Source organism: Myotis brandtii, unplaced genomic scaffold, assembly GCF_000412655.1.
Source record: "Myotis brandtii unplaced genomic scaffold, ASM41265v1 scaffold1549, whole genome shotgun sequence".
In the NCBI taxonomy this organism is placed as follows: Eukaryota; Metazoa; Chordata; class Mammalia; order Chiroptera; family Vespertilionidae; genus Myotis; species Myotis brandtii.
The window spans coordinates 142729-154662 of record NW_005355616.1 but is presented as its reverse complement, the minus strand read 5'-3'; the positions used below and the strand labels follow the sequence as shown (position 1 = coordinate 154662).

At 41.7% G+C, this 11934-nt stretch overlaps 1 protein-coding gene across 3 annotated transcripts in view; it reads right to left on the bottom strand.

Moving 5' to 3' along the window:
* Nucleotides 1-3938: 3938 nt before the first annotated feature.
* The window catches only part of LOC102242033 (zinc finger protein 501-like), a 33284-nt gene continuing 25288 nt past the window's right edge, over nucleotides 3939-11934 (bottom strand). For all 3 annotated transcript variants that reach the window (XM_014535972.1, XM_014535971.1, XM_014535969.1), the window contains exon 3: nucleotides 3939-7174. In XM_014535972.1, the coding sequence (XP_014391458.1) occupies nucleotides 5697-7174 (1478 nt within the window). In that variant the 3' untranslated portion in view covers nucleotides 3939-5696. The remainder of the gene's footprint in view (nucleotides 7175-11934) is intronic.

Genomic DNA, 11934 nt, shown 5'->3' with positions numbered 1-11934 from the left:
CAGTGGGTGGGGAGTGAGGGTGGAGGGTGGGGCGGGAACTGGGAGGAGGGGAGTTATGGGGGGGAAAAAAAGAGGAACAAATGTAATCTGAACAATAAAGATTTAATAAAAAAAAATTCAAAGTAAACATCATTACATAAAAGGGTACGGTCTTTTTTTTTTTTTTTAGTTTTATTCATTTCAAACGGGCTGGATCCGGCCCGCAGGCCATAGTTTGCCCACGGCTGCTCTAGTTAGTAGAAAGTTTCTTTCCCTCCCCCGCTTCACACAACTCTGTTTCGAACTCTACATAACTTTTTCTCTAGTCATACTTTATAGGCTTGGGGGAAATACTGATAAGACACCACCCTATACATCTGCCAGACTATCTCCTGGAAAGCAAACAAACTGTAACTTTTAAAGACAGCCCCTCACATCTACTCAACTTCAGTGCTGCCCAAGGCGCCTCCATTCCTTGTCCCTTAGCAACAGCCACTGCTGAAAAGCAGAAGCTACCCTTTATCGCTGCCCTGTAGTGACTAGCAATACTTTGCCCTTTCTTCTCTTGGAAAGTAAAATAAAGTTCCTCTCTGCATGTTTTCTTTTACCGGTGAATCCTTCCACACCCCACATCACCAGCCAAATCCTAACAGTATTACTTTATTCAAAGGAGTTAAGTGGATAAATATGAGGGAAATGACTTTGTAGAGGAAAAATAATATTTCCTCCTTCTTTTCCAGATTCTTTGGTTGGCCTAATAATTAAATTGATATAATATAGATTAACAGGGGAATAATAATCAAAAAGTTAGTAACATAACCTAGATATCCATGGAAATGACTCAGAAAAATGGTGTAACTGGCCCAAATGGCAAACACCTTCACCCAAAAAACCACCCTCACCTACAGTCAAAAATGTGTGTGGAGTCAGTCAGCGTAGATTGTCAGGAAAAGCACAGTAAGGATCAGTTGTGGCCCAGTGTGCTGTGCACTGTGGTGAGGGCTTGTACTCAAAAGGACTCTGTTCCAAACCAAAGATCCAGGGTGCAGACAGGGAGGCTGGGAAGGAGAACAAGGCTCCAGAACATGATCCGGGCTGTAGGGAAAACATGGTGAGAGCCATTGTCTCATTCAGCCAATAGGGATATTCAGGACATAATCACATGGCCAATCAGTCCTATGTACATGAATAAGAAATGAACATCCGTCCAATGAGCTCAGGATCATGTAGGACTCCAGCATCACTTCCAAATATTAGGTACCAAAATTCATGTCCAATTGTATACACTCCTGCAGTGTGAATGTCAGTGCCACATAGGAACATCATTTAAAGGGTCAAACTGAGGTATCAAATTCATAACAGTGGATGGGGTCACAGCATGACACCCAACTTGTGGACGAAAGGTGCAGAGACCCAGCCCTAATTACCAAGGTCTCCTGAGGGACAAACTCTGTGCTGGGATCAAAGGGGAGGCAGACAAACAGCAGCTCACTCTGAAAGGTTCCTCTGGAGAAACCACTGCACTGAGAAATGATGGCGTTCCCCTGAACAGAGGGAGGCCAAGGGTAAGGCTCTGAGATGTAAAGGGAATGGGAGGAAACGCATAACTGCAACCATGGAAACAGGAGCTGCAGCTGAGCCACACTGGTCCTCAGACTGTACCTGCTCCAGTGAGGGCTGCTCATCAGTGTTAGAGACTGTGTCTGATGCTGGAGAGAATAATGGCTAAAATCCAGCCCCTTGAATCTGACACTTGTCTGTGGTGTCAACTTGGGAAGCTGGCTTCATTTCTCAGATACTGAATTTTTTCAGCATTTTGACATGAGTTTCCAGTTGCCCAGCTTGTTGTGAGAATTAAAATAGAAAATGCTCAAAAACTAACCTGGAAATCCTGGCAACAAGTACTCAGCTTGTTACTTTTACTGATCTTGGAAGGCCAATGTAAGTGCCATCAATCACCTGCATGTCACATTCAGCCACCTGAGACTCAGGGAGTTGTAGCGAGTCTGCTGGACATTCCCAAGTTGGGCCCACCACAATGAGACCTGACTGCCCACAGGACCTGCCTCCCTGCAGCAGAGTCAATGGCTACTTATAGGTCCCATTTCTCACTAAAATGCACCCAAAGAAAAAGGTGCTTGTGGGCATTGGCAAAGTGAGAAATGTGTGACATGGGAATGTCTCCGCAGGTGAGGTAGAAGTGGCCAGGAGAGGGAGAGAGAGAGAAGCATCAATGATGAGAGAGAATCATTGATCAGCTGCCTCCTGCATGCTCCACACTGGACGTCTTCCCTGGGGCCCAGGCTTGTGCCCTGACCAGAAATTGAATCGTGACCTCCTGCTTCATAGGTCCATGTGGAACCACTGAGCCACACCTGCTGGGCTCTCATCATTGATGTTTCTATCCCTCTCTCTTTTGATCTATGAATCAATAAAAATGTTTTTAAAAAATTAAAATATCTATTAAAAAGTAAAACATTAAAAAATATTCCAATACAAAAAATGTTTATTTCCTACAGCAAAAAAGGCACAAAATTAAATTCCAACAGGCATCTTTGTTGTTCCACTGTTCCTTTTGTTAAAGAAAATTGCCAAAACTCATAGCACATTAGGCAGAACATATGATAAGATGCTTTAACAAAGATACAGACTCGCCCTAACTGGTTTGGCTCAGTGCATAGAGCGTCGGTCTGAGAACTGAAGGGTTCCAGGTTCGATTCTGGTCAAGGGCATGTACCTTGGTTGCGGGCACATCCCCAGTAGCGGGTGTGCAAGAGGCAGCTGATTGATGTTTCTCTCTCATTGATGTTTCTAACTCTATCTCTCTCCCTTCCTCTCTGTAAAAAATCAATAAAATATATTAACAAATAAAAGATACAGACTCAACAAATACATTTCTGAGAAAAGGCTCACCATAAATCCCTAGAAAAAATACAATGAAACAACAGATAGGTAGAATGACAAAATTACAGAATTTATTTAAATAATGATTGACAAACATTTGCTAGAATGTGTAGAAGGTAAATACCTTGCACACTGGTGGGAAAATGCCAAAAGGCACCATCAGTTTATTTTTATTTTCAAAGAATAGTTTATTGATTTTTAAAATATATATTTATTGACCTCAAAAACAAAAGGAGAGAGAGAAAGACCAATGAAGAGAGATTATCATTGATTGGCTGCCTCCTGCACAACCCACACTGGGATTTGAGCTTGCAACTTGGAATCTGCCCTCACCGGGAATTAAACCATGACTTCCTGGTTCATAGGTCAAAGCTCAATAACTGAGCCATTCCAGATGGCTATTTTATTAATTTTTGGTCAGAGAAAAAGAATGAGGGAGAAACACGATGTTCGAGTGCAACATCGACCAATTACCTCTTGCACACCCCTCTTCCAGGTAGCTAGCCCACAATCCAGGCACAGGACCAGCAATCCAACTGATAACACTTCAGTGCATCAAACCAACTGAACCACAACATCCATGATGGTATATTCAGTATAGATCACAAAATGCTAATCTTTGTAAATTTAAACATTCAAATACACCATGACCTAGATTATGTACTGAAAATTTATTTTGACAAAGTTAAATGAAACTTCTATTGATATAAAGAATTATACAGAAATGTTTGTATCAGTTTTATTAGAAACTAAAGGCCCAATGCACGAAATTCACGCAAGGGGCTCGGTCCTCACAGCTGCAGCGGCTTCCCTCAGCCCTAGCAGCCCTGGCTTTGTCTGGAAGGTCACCTGGAAGGACGTACAGAAGGTTGTCTGGCTGTCTGGTCTAATTAGCATATAACGCTTTTGTTATTATAGATAACAAATGATTCAAAAAATGGATAAACTATTGGTGATATATTCAAAGGTAAGAATATTTATCAGAAAAAAATGAGTTACTAATATATCTTTACAAAATTTCCAAGTATTTATGAAACATAAATTAAAGCAGAAAAATACTTAGAAAATGCAAAGTGATCTATTAAAATGGAATTTAAGTCAATGGTTACTTGGAAAGCTGGAAGAACAGGGACAGATTTAAAAAAGGTCATGAAGCAAGTGCACAGTGACAGATATGGTCAGTGTTACGAGTATAATAATGATTTCACTTTCACACACACATCAAGATTTATGAAACGCTATACTAAACACATGTATTTTACTCATTATAGCTTTTAAAAATGGTTCCAGATTAAGAAGTGTGTTTGTTCCACTGTATTGGAAAAATAGGCTTGGCAAATCTATATTCGATCCACCTTCTTATACCCTCTGGGAGACTGTCTTGCCTAGTGACAGAAAATTTAACAAACAATGGAGCACTTTCAACCAAACCAACAAGAATGCTGGCTGGGTCACAAAAGCCACATCCCTGGACTAAAGACACCCTTTACCTTCATCTTTGTTTTTCTGCCAGCTCACCAATGGCTCTGAGGGGAACATCTGAGAGGCTACAGGAATCCACAAAACCTCTTGATGATAACCAATGACAATGACTGCATCCACAGAAGATAAACATGCCTGGAGACCCTAGATGCTCCTATACACTTTTCCTCAGAACATTCCTGGATGCACGTTTCTATGAGGAACATTCCATCTAGTGAGCTGTATTCACCTCCAACACCAATTATGCCAGTGGTTCTGCATGGAAATGGTTTCCGCTAACTGCTATGGTCCTCCAACCAGTTACCATCACCCATGGAAATGTAGGCATTAGGGCACATGGCCCTCTGTAAGACATGGGGAGGAGGTTGCCTTCAAATGTCTTAGCATCTCTTCCTTGAAAACAGGAAAAAAAATTCAGTGCTCCCAGACATACTTGAGGTTGTCACAGCTACCCCCTCTTTGGAGTGATCTCTGTGTCTCAAATCATCCATCTTCACATGAGGACCAGAGAGTCCACAGTGTTTCCTAGGAAAATATGGGCAGCAGTGTAATTTAGGCAAAAACTGCTGAGCTAATTTCTGCACTATACTGTTCCCTCCAGGGCAAAGAATGTTTGAGATCTCAAAAACGTTTCTCACCTCATTATGCTTGGAGAGCCCAGATCTCCTTATAAACTAACCCACATAGTAAATGGAACATCCAAGATTAAAGACGTCTTAGTAAAAAGCATTCATTATTTTACAAACCAAAAGACACATGAGACTGGCAGTTCGCCAACACTAACGTGTTCTACTTGGCAACTCCTGAGAATGAAAAGAATTCAGAATTCCTAAGGGATCAGGTATTCCTAATTTTCGTCAACAAACCAGACAACAGAGTTAGCTTCCCTGAGCACATGAGGATGGTGATCAATATCATCTGTAGGGACCTTACGTGAGGTGCAGGTGAAATACCTTCAGCAACAGAAATACGCAGTGACGATATGGCAAGACATTTGTATGTTAGAAAGTGCAACATACACATATGGTTCAAGTATAAAAAACAACAGCAGAAACACTTGTGGGGACTTTACATAATGTGTTTAAATATGAGATATAATGCAGACAAATTAGACTTTGCAATTTTTTTATGCTATTGTTAAGACCTGAGGAACATATCCTACACAACTAAGAAAAGTCTCACATATGAACACATATGTGTAGAACAAATTTAGAATTTGGATGAGAGATATCTTATGTTAATTGCACTCATAAGGGGTTTCTCCTGTATCAACTCTCTGATGACCATGAAGATAAGTCTTAGTGGTAAAAGATTTCCTCACATTCACTGCATTAGGAAGGCCTTTCTGCAGTGTGAAATTGGTGATGATAATGGAGGCCATTCCAAGTGCTAAAAGATTTCTCACATTCACTGCATTTATAAGGCTTTTCTCCAGTGTGAACTCTCTCATGACGCCGAACCTCACTGCTAGTCATAAAAGATTTCGCACATTCACTGCATTTATAAGGCTTTTCTCCTGTGTGAACTCTCTGATGACAACGAAGATAACTGCTAGTGGTAAAGGATTTACCGCATTGACTGCATTTATAAGGCTTTTCTCCAGTATGAACTCTCTGATGACGGCGAAGATCACTGCTCGTGGTAAAAGATTTCCCACATTCACTGCATTTAGAAGGCTTTTCTCCAGTGTGAACTCTCTGATGACACCGAAGACAACTACTACTGGCAAAAGATTTCCCGCATTCACTGCATTTATAAGGCTTTTCTCCAGTGTGAACTCTCTGATGACGACCAAGATCAGTGCTAGTGGTAAAAGATTTTGGACATTCACTGCATGCGTAACGCCTTTCGCCAGTGTGTAAACTTTGATGATTACAGAGGCTACTGCTCCGGGTAAAAGATTTCCCACATTCACTGCACTCATAAGGACTTTCTCCAGTGTGAAGTCTCTGATGACAATGAAGGCTATGCATTGTCGTAAAAGATTTCCCACATTCACTACATTGGAAAGGCTTTTCTCCAGTGTGAACTCTCTGATGACGATGAAGGGTAGTGTTACTGGTAAAAGAATTCCCACATTCACTGCACTGATAAGGCCTTTCTCCAGTGTCAACTCTCTGATGACAACGGAGGCCACTGCTATTGGTAACAGTATTCCCATATTCACTGCACTCATAAGGGTTTTCTCCAGTGTGAACTCTCTGTTGATAATGAAAGCTAGAAAATTTGGTAAAATAATTTCCACATTCACAGCACAGAAAACACTGACTTCCAGCATGGAAACATTTATCCTGGATAAACGTGTGATTGCAGCCAATGACTTTGTTATATTCTTTTCTTGTGTAGTCTTTTTTTCTCCTTTGAAATTTCACCCCACACTTCGAAATATCTTTTGGCCTGTCCCTAGTCTGAGTAGCCATTAGGTGGAGATGTCCTGCCCAGGAATGTATACCCTGACCAACCTCCCCACACGTGAAATGATTCTGAGACACCTTGAAATTGCAGCTATTTGCAAGTGAGATCCTTTCCACGCCTCTAATGGAAGTCTTCTCTCTCACATGCTGCTGGTGACATTTTGCACTGAAATAAAATTCTTTTGCACATGCCCCACACTTCAACAGTATCTGTCTGTATTGTGTTCCCTGCAGCTCCATCACGTGGAAAATATTTCCCAAGACTATCCCACAACTCTCACAGGGGTGGCTCTTCTGGGAAGACAAGGCTAACTTGGGATTCCTTTCCTGTGACAATCTTACAGAAATCTTCTGTTCAGTCGCTGCCTCCACATTCTCTGCTCCACAGCAGCAACCTGAACAAAAGAAAACGCTGGTGAGGTACATGCTGACCTTACGAAAACAGAATATCTTCACCACAAATGTTTATCGGTCATGACTAGGCCTGATGCCATAGACTCTGAGGAAATGGCTGTTATACACTTCTTGGCCCCAAAGGTCAGTCAATGGTGAAAATCTCCCCTAAGGGAAGGACGGAAGCACAGGACGGACACAAAGAAGAGAGGAAGGGTCTGCTAGTTGTTCCTCCACAAATGGCTTCCGATAGGACCTTTCATGCTGGTGATGTGAGTCTGTGTAGAATAATTCGAATGTGTTCAAACCCATAAAAATCAACTGTATTAGAGCACTTGATGTTCTACCTCAATACAGTAATAGGTGTGCACTCTAAGGCTCTGCAGGCATGGACCAACAGTGGAGGGCACTAAAGAGAGACCTGTGAAAGTTTAGAGAGGTTAGGTTATCCAAGGACTGGGAATCCGAGTAGAATAAGCACTGATCACTATTAAAACTGAGTTGTTGACAAAGTGTCAACAAGAATCAAGGACAAGTAGAATTGGGTGAAAAATGAGCAATGGTACCAAAACACTGTTGAACCAAATGGGTTCCTAGTTATGAATGTAACAAAGCCCAGGTGTAAAAACCTCCCCAACAGCCCTTTACTCAGGCAAGGCAGCCTGTTGATCCACTGTGTCATTCATAAAGTCATGTTTCTACTGTGATGCAGAAATGATTATTCCACTTAATTCCCAGTAGAGCCACTGCACAGGATAAATGATAGAAATCGTAAAAGAAACATTGAAAAGATCGATGGTTAACACTGTGGTACAACAGGGAAGCACAGATGAGATCACAGGCAAAAGAGCTACGGGAGTGACATCAGCAAGAGGGCAGAATCAGAGATATGAGCATCTTTCCCCATCCCAGAGTAAGGAGACAGCTATCCATGAACAAAAACCCACAGGAAATGGGAATAAGAGTACAATGAAGACAAATAGTATTACAGAATACCAAATAAGGACAACTACATAGAATAAATGACTGGAAAGACTAGGTGAACAAATGTACTGGAAGACAGCTAAAGTGAGAAACAACGGTCAGAGTTATCTCTATCAACCACTGTGCTTCTGTTATCATTCACCATAGTGGTCTATTATTCAAAAAATACTGGAAATTTTCTTTTTAAAAATCAAAGAATGGCTCTAGCCAGTTTGGCTCAGTGGATAGAGCATAGGCCTGCAGACTGAAAGGTCCCAGGTTGGATTCCAACACTAGGGTCCCAAATTCAAGTCCGGTCAAGGGCACATGCCCAGGTTTTGGACTAGATCCCCAGTAGGGGGCGTGCAGGAGGCAGCCAATGATGATTCTCTCTCATCATTGATATTTCTCTCTCTCTCCATCTCCCTTCCTGTCTGAAATCAATAAAAATATATTAAAAAACCAACAACCACAGAATACCTTGGCCAGTATGGCTCAGTTGGTTGGAGTATCATCCTGTGACCCTAGGGGTCTCGGATTCGATTCCCAGTCAGGGCACATATCAGTATGCAGGTTCCATTTCCACTTAGGATATGTGTGTACACAATCGATTGATATTTCTTCCTCATACTGATGTATGTTTCTCTATCTCTTTCTCTCTCTCTCTCTCTCTCTCTCTGCCCCCCACCCCCACCTCTCTTCCTCTCTATCTGAAACTGAATATAAAAAATAAATAAGAGCCCTAGCAGGTTTGGCTCAGTGGATAGAGCGTTGGCCTACGGATTGAAGGGTCCCAGGGTCGATTCTGACCAAGGGCACATGCCTGGGTTGGAGGCTCAATCCCCAGTAGGGGACATGCTGGAGGCAGCCGATCAATGATTCTCTCTCATCATTGATGTTTCTCTCTCCTTCTCCCTCTCCCTCCCTCTCTGAAATCAATAAAGAAATATATTAAATAAATAAATAAGAATTCCAAGGTAGCCAAATAAAAAAGGGAACTCAAAAAGGTCTAGGGACAAAGTAAATGAAAAGACTCCTACCAAAGCTCATGTATAAAATTCAGAAAATGCAATTCTCAGAGGAAATTTTATAGGGATAAATGCCTACAATATGAAAAAAAGACCTCAAAAAAATACTGGCACCTCAGAAAACTAGAAACACAACAAGAAAGTAAACCCAAAGATTGAAAAAGAAAGAAACAATAAATATTAGAAAACATAAATAAAAAGAACACAAGACAAAATGCAAGAATACCTAACAGGTATTTTTTGAAAAATACAATATTGGAAAAACTTTAACTACACTAATGGGAAAAAAAACCCCAAAACAAAAACCAAGCCTCAAATAAACTGTAAAGAAATGAAAGTTAAGACATTTCACCTGACACTATGAACCACAATGCATCATAAGAGATGTTGATATTAGCAGATGACATGACCCTCCATAGAGAAATTTGTCAAGATCTATGAGCTTCTGAAATTAATAAACAAATTCAGAGGCCTGGGCAGGTGGCTCACTTGGTGAGTGTGTGGTCCCTATGCACCAATGTTGTAGGTTTGATCCCCCATCAGGGCACATGCAGGGGAGAGCCAGTATTGCATAGATGGGTAGAACAGCAGATTAATGTTTGCCACTCTCTCTTTCACTGTCTCGCTTCCTGTCTTTAAAATCTATATATATAAAAGCCTAAGTGACCAGCTGACAGGCTGACCAGCTGATACCTATGATGTGCACTGACCACCAGAGGGCATATGCTCAACACAAGAGCAGAAACCCCAGGCATGGAAACATGGAACCGACCAATGAATCACAGAGGGAAAGGGAAGAGGAGAGGGAAGGAAGAGATTACCAAGGATATTATATGCATATTAGAGGTCCAGTGCATGGATTCGTGCACCAGGAGAATCCCTCGGCCTGGCCTCCAGGGTTTGGGCCGAAACCACCTCTCTGACATCCCCTGAGGGGTCCCGGAATGCAAGAGGGTGCAGGCCAGGTTAAGGGAATCCCGCCCCCCCCAGTGCAAAAATTGATGCACCAGCCTTCTAGTAAATAAATAAAGGATGGCTAGTATAGCTCAGTGATTAAGCATCAACCCATGAACCACTGGTAGGAGGTCACAATTCAATTCATTGTTCAGGCATATGCACAGGTTGTGAGCTCAATCACCAGTGTGGGTAGTGAAGGAGGCAATCCATCAATGACTCTCTCTCATCACTCCTGTTCCAATCTCTCTCTTCCCCTTCCTCTCTAAAATCACTATATATATATATATACACACACACAGTTTATACAACAAATAAATAGCCCTGGCCCATGTTGCTCAGTGGTGAGAATGCCGGCCTGTGCACTGGAAGGTCACGGGCTAGATTCCCAGTCAAGGGCAGGTACCCTGGCTGCAAGTCTGATACCGCTACCAGTATGGGCAAATGTGGAAGGCAACCAAGCGATGTTTCTCTCTCTCTGTCTCTCTCAATTTTCTCTCTTGAAAAGAAAATCAATGGAAAAAAATATTCACACTACCTGAGTGAAGATAAAAAAAGAATAAAGAATTAAATTCAGCCGAAACCGGTTTGGCTCATTGGATAGAGCGTCGGCCTGCAAGCAGATTAGAATTCAGGTTCTTCTATTAAGCCAGATATTAAAGAGGTTTGCAAGATTGTGAAACAGTACCACTGTTCTCACAAATTTTTTTTGGTTTTGAAAAATTGGTTATTTTTCATAAAATGTTATTGATGTTAACGTAATGATCTTATTTGGGTTGTGTCTCTCTCACATCGATGTTTCTCTCTCTCTCTCTCTGTCTCCCACTCTCTCTCTAAAAAACAGTCAATGGGAAAAATATCCTCACTACTCGGGTGAAGATAAAAGAAAAAAAAAGAATTAAATTCAGAAAAGTTACAGGATGCAAAATAAACATACAAACATTAGTTCCATTTCTACACACTAGTAATAAATTCTTTGATAGAAAAATGAAGATAGTCAAATTTAAAATAGCATGAAAAAAAAAATAAGATAAAATATAAATAAATTTGACCAAAAGGTGGAATATTTATACATTGAACCCAATAATCCTATATAATAAAGAGCTAATATGAAAATGGTCATCACACCCTCGTGCTGTAACGACTCAGACACTAAACACTGGGGAAGGACACGAAGGGGGGGCAGTTGGAGGCAATCAGGCCGGCGAGGGGGCGGGGGAGGGGGACAGTTGGGGCGATCAGGTTGGCAGGCAGAGTAGTTAGAGGTGATCAGACAGGCAGACAGGTGAGAGGTTAGGAGCCAGTGTTCCTGGATTGGAGAGGATGCAGGCTGGGCTGAGGGACCCCCACCCCTGTACACAAATTTTGTGCACCGGGCCTCTAGTACAGAGATAAAAGAAATGGAAGAAAACACAAATAAGTTGAAAGACATCCTGTGTTCATGAATTTGAGAAAGAAATATCGTGAAGATAACTATAGTACGAAAAGCTATCTACAGATTAAATGCAATCCTGATGATTACTCCAATGGTATTTTAAAAAGTAATGAAAAGAGAATCTTGCCCTAGCAGATTTGGCTCATTGGATAGAGCATCAGCCTGGGAACTGAAAGGTCCCAGGTTCGATTCCTGTCAAGGGCACATGCCCAGGTTGTGGGCTCAATCCCCAGTGGGGGACTTGCAGGCGGCAGCCGATCCATGATTCTCTCTCATCATGGATGTTTCTATCTCTCTCTCCCTCTTCCTTCCTCTCTGAAATCAATATATATATACTAGAGGCCTGGTGCACAAAAATTTGTGCACTCGGGGGGGAGAGGGG